The sequence below is a fragment of the Ranitomeya imitator genome, chromosome 3 (assembly GCF_032444005.1).
Source record: "Ranitomeya imitator isolate aRanImi1 chromosome 3, aRanImi1.pri, whole genome shotgun sequence".
NCBI lineage: Eukaryota > Metazoa > Chordata > Amphibia > Anura > Dendrobatidae > Ranitomeya > Ranitomeya imitator.
The window spans coordinates 8,853,469-8,867,560 of NC_091284.1; the positions used below are offsets into that span (position 1 = coordinate 8,853,469).

General features: G+C 54.4%; 1 protein-coding gene across 1 annotated transcript in view; it reads right to left on the reverse strand.

Moving 5' to 3' along the window:
• GDAP2 (ganglioside induced differentiation associated protein 2) overlaps positions 1-14,092 on the reverse strand; it is a 42,518-nt gene that overhangs the window by 9,341 nt on the left and 19,085 nt on the right. The window contains exons 7-12 of the mRNA XM_069760449.1: positions 13,809-13,968; positions 13,426-13,579; positions 12,574-12,650; positions 12,373-12,449; positions 7,615-7,754; positions 5,849-5,903 (exon numbers count right to left, since the gene is read on the reverse strand). Coding sequence (XP_069616550.1) covers positions 5,849-5,903; positions 7,615-7,754; positions 12,373-12,449; positions 12,574-12,650; positions 13,426-13,579; positions 13,809-13,968 — 663 coding nt within the window. The remainder of the gene's footprint in view (positions 1-5,848; positions 5,904-7,614; positions 7,755-12,372; positions 12,450-12,573; positions 12,651-13,425; positions 13,580-13,808; positions 13,969-14,092) is intronic.

A 14,092-nucleotide genomic window follows, 5' to 3' on the forward strand; every position in this document is an offset into this window, starting at 1 on the left:
GGGTTATGAGGGAGATGAGGCAGAACCTATTGTATACAAGCAATGGGGTTATGAGGGAGCTGAGACACAATCTATTGTATGCAAGCACTGGGGTTATGAGGGAGATGAGACAATCTATTGTATACAAGTAATGGGGTTATGAAAGAACTGGGAAAATCTATTGTATACAAGTAATGGGGTTATGAGGGAGCTAAGACAGAATCTATAAAAGGGGTTATGAGGAAGATGACACAATCTATTGTATACAAGTAATGGGGTTATGAGGGAGATGAAGCAGAATCTATTGTATACAAGTAATGGGGTTATGAGGGAGCTGAGGCAGAATCTATTGTATTCAAGTAATGGGGTTATGAGGGAGCTGAGACCGAATCTATTGTATACAAGTAATGGGGTTATGAGGGAGATGATACAGAATCTATTGTATACAAGTAATGGTGTTATGAGGGAGATGAGACAGAATCTATTGTATACAAGTAATGGAGTTATGAGGGAGATGAGACAGAATCTATTGTATACAAGTAATGGGGTTATGAGGGAGATGAGACAGAATCTATTGTATACAAGTAATGGGGTTATGAGGGAGATGAGACAGAATCTATTGTATACAAGTAATGGGGTTATGAGGGAGATGAGACAGAATCTATTGTATACAAGTAATGGGGTTATGACGGAGCTGAGGCAGAATCTATTGTATACAAGTAATGGGGTTATGAGGAAGATGATACAGAACCTATTGTATACAAGTAATGGGGTTATGAGGGAGCTGAGGCAGAATCTATTGTATACAAGTAATGGGGTTATGAGGGAGATGAGACAGAATCTATTGTATACAAGTAATGGGGTTATGAGGGAGCTGAGGCAGAATCTATTGTATACAAGTAATGGGGTTATGAGGGAGATGAGACAGAATCTATTGTATACAAGTAATGGGGTTATGAGGGAGATGAGACAATCTATTGTATACAAGTAATGGGGTTATGAGGGAGATGAGACAATCTATTGTATACAATAGGGTTATGAGGGAGATGAGAGAATCTATTGTATACAAGTAATGGGGTTATGAGGGAGATGAGACAGAATCTATTGTATACAAGTAATGGGGTTATGACGGAGATGAGACAGAATCTATTGTATACAAGTAATGGGGTTATGAGGAAGATGATACAGAACCTATTGTATACAAGTAATGGGGTTATGAGGGAGCTGAGGCAGAATCTATTGTATACAAGTAATGGGGTTATGAGGGAGATGAGACAGAATCTATTGTATACAAGTAATGGGGTTATGAGGGAGCTGAGGCAGAATCTATTGTATACAAGTAATGGGGTTATGAGGGAGCTGAGGCAGAATCTATTGTATACAAGTAATGGGGTTATGAGGGAGATGAGACAGAATCTATTGTATACAAGTAATGGGGTTATGACGGAGATGAGACAGAATCTATTGTATACAAGTAATGGGGTTATGAGGGAGATGAGACAGAATCTATTGTATACAAGTAATGGGGTTATGAGGGAGCTGAGGCAGAATCTATTGTATACAAGTAATGGGGTTATGAGGGAGATGAGACAGAATCTATTGTATACAAGTAATGGGGTTATGAGGGAGCTGAGGCAGAATCTATTGTATACAAGTAATGGGGTTATGAGGGAGCTGAGGCAGAATCTATTGTATACAAGTAATGGGGTTATGAGGGAGCTGAGGCAGAATCTATTGTATACAAGTAATGGGGTTATGAGGGAGCTGAGGCAGAATCTATTGTATACAAGTAATGGGGTTATGAGGGAGATGAGACAGAATCTATTGTATACAAGTAATGGGGTTATGAGGGAGATGAGACAATCTATTGTATACAAGTAATGGGGTTATGAGGGAGATGAGACAATCTATTGTATACAAGTAATAGGGTTATGAGGGAGATGAGAGAATCTATTGTATACAAGTAATGGGGTTATGAGGGAGATGAGGCAGAACCTATTGTATACAAGCAATGGGGTTATGAGGGAGCTGAGACACAATCTATTGTATGCAAGCACTGGGGTTATGAGGGAGATGAGACAATCTATTGTATACAAGTAATGGGGTTATGAAAGAACTGGGAAAATCTATTGTATACAAGTAATGGGGTTATGAAAGAACTGGGAAAATCTATTGTAATGGGGTTTATGAGGAAGTTAAACACCTGATACATTGTATGTAAAGTACAGGAAGTAATAGGGTGAGAGGGAGCTCAGAAAGGATACATTGTAAGCAAAGAACACAAAGTATTAGCTGCCCATTCATGGATGTATTCTGTTTAAACTCCCTCATATCCCTAGATACCATCTTTGTTTCCAGTATAACCTACAAAATATTGTATCTAATAAGATTTACATCCTACAGATCATTCATCGCCAAGTCACCATGGCTCAAGATCGAGCCGAATACCAATAAAAGGAAGAAAAAAAAAAGAAGAAGGTGTCGATGAGAAAGTCGGAGCCAGTGACACATTTATCAGACGTGCACATCCACAAATACGTTATTATATGAGGAATAATGGTCACTGCATGGCTAAAAAAACAGTAAAAATAAAAAACCCAGAAATATACCAAGGATTGCTAAAGTGATGTAATCCCAGAGTCGTGCAGCTTTAGTGATTTGCTTTTGGGCCGGTGTGTCACCCCATTGTTCTTTATAGAATGTCCTGATAACATCTGCATATAATGGTAAGTGATTGCAAATATTAAGAACAAGACAAAAACCTCTCCGTTCTGGTAACTTGCCCTCAATTCGTCCTTTGCTCTGTTCCCTATTATTTGTTCTTCCAGAATTGGGTGGAAGCGGAGCAGCACAACACGCTCTGCAGAGCCGTGCCAGCACGAACATCAGAGGTGCTTGTCCGACTCACTTCGCTAATGTTTATAAATTCTGCATCAAAGACACCCACCGCCTGCCCCGATCAGATCCCAAGAGAGTTTGCAGAAATCAGGATCTGGTGACTGCAACCTATTCTGCACCAACAGTAGACAACATTTGGTTGAGAATGATTTCACTATCCTGAAAATGACTGGAATTAAGTCACAGAACAATGAACCATCTGGGCTCAAATCACCCGAATATCTACCGCTGCCCTTAAAGGATCTCATCTAAGCTCCCTCACTCCCGCTATCTCGTTCTTCTAATGCACTGAAGCTTGTAATAGTTCCTTCACAATACAGTCATCGAATCTTCAGAATCTTCAGTTCTTATAAAATATTATCATTTTTCCATCTGGATTTCAACTAAGTAGCTTCTTTTTCTCTTAAATAATCTCATCTAAGCTCCCTTACTTCCCTGTTCTTAAGCACTGTATCTTGTAATTGTTCCTTCACCTTCATATCATACTCATTTAAATATTAGGTTTCTAAACTACTAGACTTTTTTTCCCATCTGGACTTCTCTATTACGGTAGATTCTTTTCCTCTTAAATAATGTCACCTAAGTTCCCCAACTGCCCCCGGGTACAGATCCCTGCGATCCCCACTGCTCCCGGGTACAGATCCCTGCGATCCCCACTGCTCCCGGGTACAGATCCTTGCGATCCCCACTGCTCCCGGGTAGATCCCTGCGATCCCCACTGCTCCCGGGTACAGATCCCTGCAATCCCCACTGCTCATGGGTACAGATCCCTGCGATCCCCACTGCTCATGGGTACAGATCCCTGCGATCCCCACTGCTCCCGGGTACAGATCCCTGCAATCCCCACTGCTCATGGGTACAGATCCCTGCGATCCCCACTGCTCATGGGTACAGATCCCTGCGATCCCCACTGCTCCCGGGTACAGATCCCTGCGATCCCCACTGCTAATGGGTACTGATCCCTGCGATCCCCACTGCTCATGGGTACAGATCCCCGCGATCCCCACTGCTCCCAGGTACAGATCCCTGCGATCCTCACTGTTCCCGGGTACAGATCCCTGCGATCCCCACTGTTCCCGGGTACAGATCCCTGCGATCCCCACTGCTCCCGGGTACAGATCCCTGCGATCCCCACTGCTCCCGGGTACAGATCCCTGCGATCCCCACTGCTCCCGGGTACAGATCCCTGCGATCCCCACTGCTCCCGGGTACAGATCCCTGCGATCCCCACTGCTCCCGGGTACAGATCCCTGCGATCCCCACTGCTCCCGGGTACAGATCCCTGCGATTCCCACTGCTCATGGGTACAGATCCCTGCGGTCCCCACTGCTCATGGGTACAGATCCCTGCGATCCCCACTGCTCATGGGTACAGATCCCTGCGGTCCCCACTGCTCCCAGGTACAGATCCCTGCGATCCCCACTGCTCCCGGGTACAGATCCCTGCGATCCCCACTGCTCCCAGGTACAGATCCCTGCGATCCCCACTGCTCCCAGGTACAGATCCCTGCGATCCCCACTGCTCATGGGTACAGATCCCTGCGGTCCCCACTGCTCCCAGGTACAGATCCCTGCGATCCCCACTGCTCCCAGGTACAGATCCCTGCGATCCCCACTGCTCATGGGTACAGATCCCTGTGATCCCCACTGCTCATGGGTACAGATCCCTGCGATCCCCACTGCTCATGGGTACAGATCCCTGCGGTCCCCACAGCTCCCGGTAAAGCTCCCTGTGGTCCCCACTGCTGACTATATCCCATTTAGAGAACGTACCATTTTTGACAACTTTGTTTCCTGTCATTTAGCCAATTCCTTACCCATCTGCTCACACAAAACACATGAAGACTCGACATAGCACCGTAACCGTTCAAATACAATCTGTACTCACTCCACAAGGACAGAAACCTCAGAGCTCTAATTCCCACCTGTTACCCAATATGTGACCGAATCTAAGTGTCTTTACATATTTGTTATTCTACTTGCTTTATGTTCTTTTTGAGTCCTTTCACTTGATTCTTGTCTAAGCTCCCTCAATCTCCTATTACTTCCTATGCCTTACATACAATGGATCTTCTCTAAGCTCCCTGACACCCTTATCGCTTCCTACTGCTGTTGGGAAATCTCAATTTCAATCTTTCATAGAGCTCACTATTTGATGTGGAGGAAGAGAAGGCCAAGTCCCCATAAATATGGCTAGTGCACACAATGGATCGTGTCTCAGCTCCCTCACAACCCTTTTACGTCTTATTCTCTCTATACAATGAATCTGGTCTCAGCTCCCTCACAACCCTAATACCACCTGATTGAGACTGATAGAAGATGTAGAGCATGGCTTAAAGGAATGTATAGTATTACACGAGTTGGCGGCAGGTGTCACTGAAGGGGTTCAGTAGCTCAGGATCGATCACGAGTCCACACCAATCACAGGGGGCCGAATCCCACCAGACAGTACTCTCCGCTCCAGTGACTCGGCCCTCACAGCTGTTTCTCCTTAGGGACACACGGACGGCCGCAGAAGTGGCCAGTAAGACGGAGGCGCGATAATCATCCCCATATTAAAAGTTTAATTTTTTTATGTTTTTGAACAAGTTTGAACCCGATTGTGCGATTTACCGGATTTGGAAAGTGCTCGGATTTTATGAGCTGCGAGAAACGAAAGGCTTTAAATTAGCATTTCATCATCAATCACAGACGGAGGGGGTGGGAGGTCGGCCGCTCGCTTGTGCCCCTTCACACCTCTGGGCCGTGCGGACACCGGCACTTCCATCCCCTTTGGCGTGGAGCTGAATACACATTGGCCCCTGTGTCAGGTTCTGCACTGAAGGGGCCACAGTGCTCCAGTACATGCCGCCCAGTCCTGCTGATTAGCTGGGTTCACCTGATCCACCGATCACTATCTGATCGCTCAGACACCTGAACCTCACTGCCTGCACCCCGATCCCCTCACTTAACAGCTGGGGAAGGACACTCACCTTAGAGCGAAACGTTGGGTGCACGAAATAAAGAGCCTTCAAGTTCTTCTTATATCTGTGAGAAAAGCAGAAATCCTGATCATCAGAACAGGAGAAAAACAGAAAAAAACAACAACAATCTTAAAGGAACGGTGCCGTCTTCATAAACATCTACTGAATGTATAGGGAGAAGTTCTGCGACATCATCAAGGACTCTGCAGTCCGTAAAACTCCTGATCTCTGTGCTTGGAGCATTATAGGACAGAGTGCACGGCCGTCTCTGACCTGAGGGCCCCATCATAGCACCACGGCTGCAAGGGATCTCTGCTAGAGTGGAGTGCACAGCCGTCTCTGACCGAACGGCCCCATCATGGCACCACACCACGGCCCCCAGGGATCTCTGCTAGAGCGCAGTGTACGGCTGTCTCTGACCTGAGGGCCCCATCATGGCACCACACCACGGCACCGAGGGATCTCTGCTAGTGCGGAGTGCACAGCCGTCTCTGACTCGAGGGCCCCATCATGGCACCACACCACAGCACCGAGGGATCTCTGCTAGAGCAGAGTGTACGGCCGTATCTGACCCGAGGGCCCCATCATGGTACCACACCACGGCTGCAAGGGATCTCTGCTAGAGCAGTCTACGGCCGTCTCTGACGGAAGGGCCCCATCATGGCACCACACCACGGTCAGGAGGGATCTCTGGTAGAGTAGAGTGTAAGGCCGTCTCTGACCCGAGGGCCCCATCATGGCACCACACCACGGCCGCGAGGGATCTCTGCTAAAGCGGAGTGCACAGCCGTCTCTGACCGAAGGGCCCCATCATCGCACCACACCACGGCACCGAGGGATCTCTGCTAGAGCGGAGTGTACGGCTGTCTCTGACCTGAAGGCCCCATCATGGCACCACACAACGGCACCGAGGGATCTCTGCTAGTATGGAGTGCACAGCCGTCTCTGACCCGAGGGCCCCATCATGGCACCACACCACGGCCGCGAGGGATCTCTGCTAAAGCGGAGTGCACAGCCGTCTCTGACCGAAGGGCCCCATCATCGCACCACACCACGGCACCGAGGGATCTCTGCTAGAGCGGAGTGTACGGCTGTCTCTGACCTGAGGGCCCCATCATGGCACCACACAACGGCACCGAGGGATCTCTGCTAGTATGGAGTGCACAGCCGTCTCTGACCCGAGGGCCCCATCATGGCACCACACCACGGCCTTCAAGGATCTCTGCTACAGCGGAGTGCACAGCCGTCTCTGACCCGAGGGCCCCATCATGGCACCACACCACGGCCAGGAGGGATCTCTGCTAGAGCGGAGTGCACGGCCGTCTCTGACCCGAGGGCCCCATCACTGCACCCCCCGGAGTAAGTGAGGTTTCTGGAGAAGTTTTTAAATTAGCGACTTTTTAACGGATTTAAGACTTTTTGTCACTGGAGGCCAAAAAAAAAAGAAAAACGAAAGTCAAGAAATGAGAAATGACAGAATCCGGCCCAGAATGAAACTTAAAAGGGATATTCTATCTGAGGCAGGTGTAGCAGGTGCGTAGTACAGGGAGACATGGGGATGCATCTACCTGCACCCCCGTCCCCAGCAAAAAAAAAAAAAAAAAAAAAAAAAAAAAGGGCAGAGAATCTGCACCCAGGACAATGGCCCCTGACCTGCAGGATGCTGGCGGACACCGGCCCCGAGCATCACGGTGTAATACAGCGCTCAATGCTCTGGGTGCTCAGCGCCTCCTGCTGGAGCCAAGGGAAACACGGGGCTGACGGCAGTCACTCACTTGGCGTCAACCACGTCGTACACGTTCTTCAGGAAGTCGGAGTCCAGGTGGTTGTGCTCCCCGGTCAGCGTGTGGAAATACACCAGGACGTACTCCTTGGCGGCCACGTGATCCATCATATGGATGAAATACAGCAGGGCCTGGGGAAGACACGAGGGTCACACGGGGGGTGGGGGACGCGAGAGTCTCACATGACACCACCTCCACAGCAGAGGTCTCACATGACACTCGCCACCTCCACAGCAGGGGTCTCACATGAGACCACCTCCACAGCAGGGGTCTCACATGAGACCACCTCCACAGCAGGGGTCTCACATGAGACCACCTCCACAGCAGGGGTCTCACATGACACTCGCCACCTCCACAGCAGAGGTCTCACATGACACTCGCCACCTCCACAGCAGGGGTCTCACATGACACTCGCCACCTCCACAGCAGAGGTCTCACATGACACTCGCCACCTCCACAGCAGGGGTCTCACATGACACTCGCCACCTCCACAGCAGAGGTCTCACATGACACTCGCCACCTCCACAGCAGGGGTCTCACATGACACTCGCCACCTCCACAGCAGGGGTCTCACATGACACTCGCCACCTCCACAGCAGGGGTCTCACATGAGACCACCTCCACAGCAGAGGTCTCACATGACACTCGCCACCTCCACAGCAGAGGTCTCACATGGCACTCGCCACCTCCACAGCAGGGGTCTCACATGACACTCGCCACCTCCACAGCAGAGGTCTCACATGACACTCGCCACCTCCACAGCAGAGGTCTCACATGACACTCGCCACCTCCACAGCAGGGGTCTCACATGACACTCGCCACCTCCACAGCAGAGGTCTCACATGACACTCGCCACCTCCACAGCAGAGGTCTCACATGGCACTCGCCACCTCCACAGCAGGGGTCTCACATGACACTCGCCACCTCCACAGCAGAGGTCTCACATGACACTCGCCACCTCCACAGCAGAGGTCTCACATGACACTCGCCACCTCCACAGCAGGGGTCTCACATGACACTCGCCACCTCCACAGCAGAGGTCTCACATGACACTCGCCACCTCCACAGCAGGGGTCTCACATGACACTCGCCACCTCCACAGCAGAGGTCTCACATGACACTCGCCACCTCCACAGCAGGGGTCTCACATGACACTCGCCACCTCCACAGCAGAGGTCTCACATGACACTCGCCACCTCCACAGCAGGGGTCTCACATGACACTCGCCACCTCCACAGCAGGGGTCTCACATGACACTCGCCACCTCCACAGCAGGGGTCTCACATGACACTCGCCACCTCCACAGCAGAGGTCTCACATGACACTCGCCACCTCCACAGCAGGGGTCTCACATGACACTCGCCACCTCCACAGCAGGGGTCTCACATGACACTCGCCACCTCCACAGCAGAGGTCTCACATGACACTCGCCACCTCCACAGCAGAGGTCTCACATGAGACCACCTCCACAGCAGAGGTCTCACATGACACTCGCCACCTCCACAGCAGAGGTCTCACATGGCACTCGCCATCTCCACAGCAGAGGTCTCACATGGCACTCGCCACCTCCACAGCAGAGGTCTCACATGACACTCGCCACCTCCACAGCAGAGGTCTCACATGGCACTCGCCACCTCCACAGCAGGGGTCTCACATGACACTCGCCACCTCCACAGCAGGGGTCTCACATGACACTCGCCACCTCCACAGCAGGGGTCTCACATGACACTCGCCACCTCCACAGCAGAGGTCTCACATGACACTCGCCACCTCCACAGCAGGGGTCTCACATGACACTCGCCACCTCCACAGCAGGGGTCTCACATGACACTCGCCACCTCCACAGCAGGGGTCTCACATGACACTCGCCACCTCCACAGCAGAGGTCTCACATGACACTCGCCACCTCCACAGCAGGGGTCTCACATGACACTCGCCACCTCCACAGCAGAGGTCTCACATGACACTCGCCACCTCCACAGCAGGGGTCTCACATGACACTCGCCACCTCCACAGCAGGGGTCTCACATGACACTCGCCACCTCCACAGCAGGGGTCTCACATGACACTCGCCACCTCCACAGCAGGGGTCTCACATGACACTCGCCACCTCCACAGCAGAGGTCTCACATGACACTCGCCACCTCCACAGCAGAGGTCTCACATGACACTCGCCACCTCCACAGCAGGGGTCTCACATGACACTCGCCACCTCCACAGCAGAGGTCTCACATGGCACTCGCCACCTCCACAGCAGGGGTCTCACATGACACTCGCCACCTCCACAGCAGGGGTCTCACATGACACTCGCCACCTCCACAGCAGGGGTCTCACATGACACTCGCCACCTCCACAGCAGAGGTCTCACATGACACTCGCCACCTCCACAGCAGGGGTCTCACATGACACTCGCCACCTCCACAGCAGAGGTCTCACATGACACTCGCCACCTCCACAGCAGGGGTCTCACATGACACTCGCCACCTCCACAGCAGGGGTCTCACATGACACTCGCCACCTCCACAGCAGGGGTCTCACATGACACCACCTCCACAGCAGAGGTCTCACATGACACTCGCCACCTCCACAGCAGAGGTCTCACATGACACTCGCCACCTCCACAGCAGGGGTCTCACATGACACTCGCCACCTCCACAGCAGAGGTCTCACATGACACTCGCCACCTCCACAGCAGGGGTCTCACATGACACTCGCCACCTCCACAGCAGAGGTCTCACATGACACTCGCCACCTCCACAGCAGGGGTCTCACATGACACTCGCCACCTCCACAGCAGAGGTCTCACATGACACTCGCCACCTCCACAGCAGGGGTCTCACATGACACCACCTCCACAGCAGAGGTCTCACATGGCACTCGCCACCTCCACAGCAGGGGTCTCACATGACACTCGCCACCTCCACAGCAGAGGTCTCACATGGCACTCGCCACCTCCACAGCAGGGGTCTCACATGGCACTCGCCACCTCCACAGCAGGGGTCTCACATGACACTCGCCACCTCCACAGCAGAGGTCTCACATGACACTCGCCACCTCCACAGCAGGGGTCTCACATGACACTCGCCACCTCCACAGCAGGGGTCTCACATGGCACTCGCCACCTCCACAGCAGGGGTCTCACATGACACTCGCCACCTCCACAGCAGGGGTCTCACATGGCACTCGCCACCTCCACAGCAGAGGTCTCACATGACACTCGCCACCTCCACAGCAGGGGTCTCACATGACACTCGCCACCTCCACAGCAGGGGTCTCACATGACACTCGCCACCTCCACAGCAGGGGTCTCACATGGCACTCGCCACCTCCACAGCAGGGGTCTCACATGACACTCGCCACCTCCACAGCAGGGGTCTCACATGACACTCGCCACCTCCACAGTAGGGGTCTCACATGACACTCGCCACCTCCACAGCAGGGGTCTCACATGGCACTCGCCACCTCCACAGCAGGGGTCTCACATGACACTCGCCACCTCCACAGCAGGGGTCTCACATGACACTCGCCACCTCCACAGCAGGGGTCTCACATGGCACTCGCCACCTCCACAGCAGGGGTCTCACATGACACTCGCCACCTCCACAGCAGGGGTCTCACATGGCACTCGCCACCTCCACAGCAGGGGTCTCACATGACACTCGCCACCTCCACAGCAGAGGTCTCACATGGCACTCGCCACCTCCACAGCAGGGGTCTCACATGACACTCGCCACCTCCACAGCAGAGGTCTCACATGGCACTCGCCACCTCCACAGCAGAGGTCTCACATGACACTCGCCACCTCCACAGCAGAGGTCTCACATGACACTCGCCACCTCCACAGCAGGGGTCTCACATGGCACTCGCCACCTCCACAGCAGGGGTCTCACATGACACTCGCCACCTCCACAGCAGGGGTCTCACATGGCACTCGCCACCTCCACAGCAGGGGTCTCACATGACACTCGCCACCTCCACAGCAGAGGTCTCACATGACACTCGCCACCTCCACAGCAGAGGTCTCACATGACACTCGCCACCTCCACAGCAGGGGTCTCACATGACACTCGCCACCTCCACAGCAGAGGTCTCACATGGCACTCGCCACCTCCACAGCAGGGGTCTCACATGACACTCGCCACCTCCACAGCAGAGGTCTCACATGGCACTCGCCACCTCCACAGCGGGGGTCTCGCATGACACTCGCCACCTCCACAGCAGAGGTCTCACATGGCACTCGCCACCTCCACAGCAGGGGTCTCACATGACACTCGCCACCTCCACAGCAGAGGTCTCACATGACACTCGCCACCTCCACAGCAGGGGTCTCACATGACACTCGCCACCTCCACAGCAGAGGTCTCACATGGCACTCGCCACCTCCACAGCAGAGGTCTCACATGGCACTCGCCACCTCCACAGCAGGGGTCTCACATGACACTCGCCACCTCCACAGCAGAGGTCTCACATGGCACTCGCCACCTCCACAGCAGAGGTCTCACATGGCACTCGCCACCTCCACAGCGGGGGTCTCACATGACACTCGCCACCTCCACAGCAGGGGTCTCACATGACACTCGCCACCTCCACAGCAGGGGTCTCACATGACACTCGCCACCTCCACAGCAGAGGTCTCACATGGCACTCGCCACCTCCACAGCAGGGGTCTCACATGACACTCGCCACCTCCACAGCAGAGGTCTCACATGGCACTCGCCACCTCCACAGCGGGGGTCTCGCATGACTTACCTTCTCCATGTCGATCAGCAGGATTGGAATGTTTCTCCCCACGATGACGATGACGCTGCGGCCGCAGGTGTCCACACCTGTAAGGAGGGAGATGTCAGCAAGGCAGAGGACATGTAAAGACCACTCACCGGCAGCCCCCCGCATTATGTCACACAGGATCGGGGGGGGGGGAGAACACCCAAGGTCTATAGAGACACCCACCGGACTGGTAGAGAGCCTTCAGGGCAGCGATGTCGGAGAGATCTTCTGTCCGCGCCCGAGACAGCCAGCGATTGTAACTGAGGACGAAATAGGAAAAGTGAGAAAGTGACAGATCGGCAGCGACAGGCAGACCAGCGGCCCCGACAGACAGGCAGACCAGTGGCCCCGACAGACAGGCAGACCAGCGGCCCCGACAGACAGGCAGACCAGCGGCCCCGACAGACAGGCAGACCAGCGGCCCCGACAGACAGGCAGACCAGCGGCCCCGACAGACAGGCAGACCAGCGGCCCCGACAGACAGGCAGACCAGCGGCCCCGACAGGCAGGCAGACCAGCGGCCCCGACAGGCAGGCAGACCAGCGGCCCCGACAGGCAGGCAGACCAGCGGCCCCGACAGGCAGGCAGACCAGCGGCCCCGACAGGCAGGCAGACCAGCGGCCCCGACAGGCAGGCAGACCAGCGGCCCCGACAGGCAGGCAGACCAGCGGCCCCGACAGGCAGACCAGCGGCCCCGACAGGCAGACCAGCGGCCCCGACAGGCAGACCAGCGGCCCCGACAGGCAGACCAGCGGCCCCGACAGGCAGACCAGCGGCCCCGACAGGCAGACCAGCGGCCCCGACAGGCAGACCAGCGGCCCCGACAGACCCTACAGCTGTGAGACGTATCGGGTCCCTATGGGGCTTCAGCCATCGCACGCTATGAACGCCAGCAGGAGGAGTCTTTAGCGCGCCATTACAGGGGTCTCCCCCGATAACAGGTGATAGATAAAAGAGGGTCCGACAGATCCACACAACGAATGCGCAGGACTGAGCCCATCTAGTGGTTCGGGTGGTCTCAGCAGAAGGACTCACTTCCTCTGGTGCTGCTTCTGTAGGGCGACCCCCGACATTTGCCCCTGCAGTGCCAGGCGTCGCTGCTTGTCCACATCACCTTCCATGCGAGCAAAAGCGTGCGAGCCGATGAGGGAGAGATCGCGGCCCAGACCCTCGTCCTCCTCCTCCTCATCTGCAACACAGGGAAATAAGATGGGACCCCGGAGCCAGAGCGCAAATATGGAGGCCGTGTACACAAAGAAGCAAATAGAGAACCACACACACAGCGAGGGTCCGACAGCCCCTCATCCCACCTGGTGAAGAGGCCGCCGGTAACAACTCTCCACCCGGATGTGGCCGATGAGGGGCTCGGGACCCAATGTCACAGGTGTGAGCCCTCGATCTAGCACCCCGGTCCTGACCTTCATGGGCTCCCGGCTTCTCACAGATTCTGATCTGTCGCTCCGGGACCACCGGCTCCCCGTCAGCATTCCCAATATCCGGGGGCAACAGCGGCAGCGAGCGCCGCTCCTCCTGAGGGGACCGCGGGAAGTAGAGGGGCAGCAAGTGCTGGTACATGGCCTGGAAGAGAGGAAGCGGCAGTCACCACCGAGCACCGCGCCTGTGTACACAGCACCGTGCAGGAGGCGGGGGCCACAGTCACCACCGAGCATCGCGCCTGTGTACACAGCACCGTGTAGGAGGC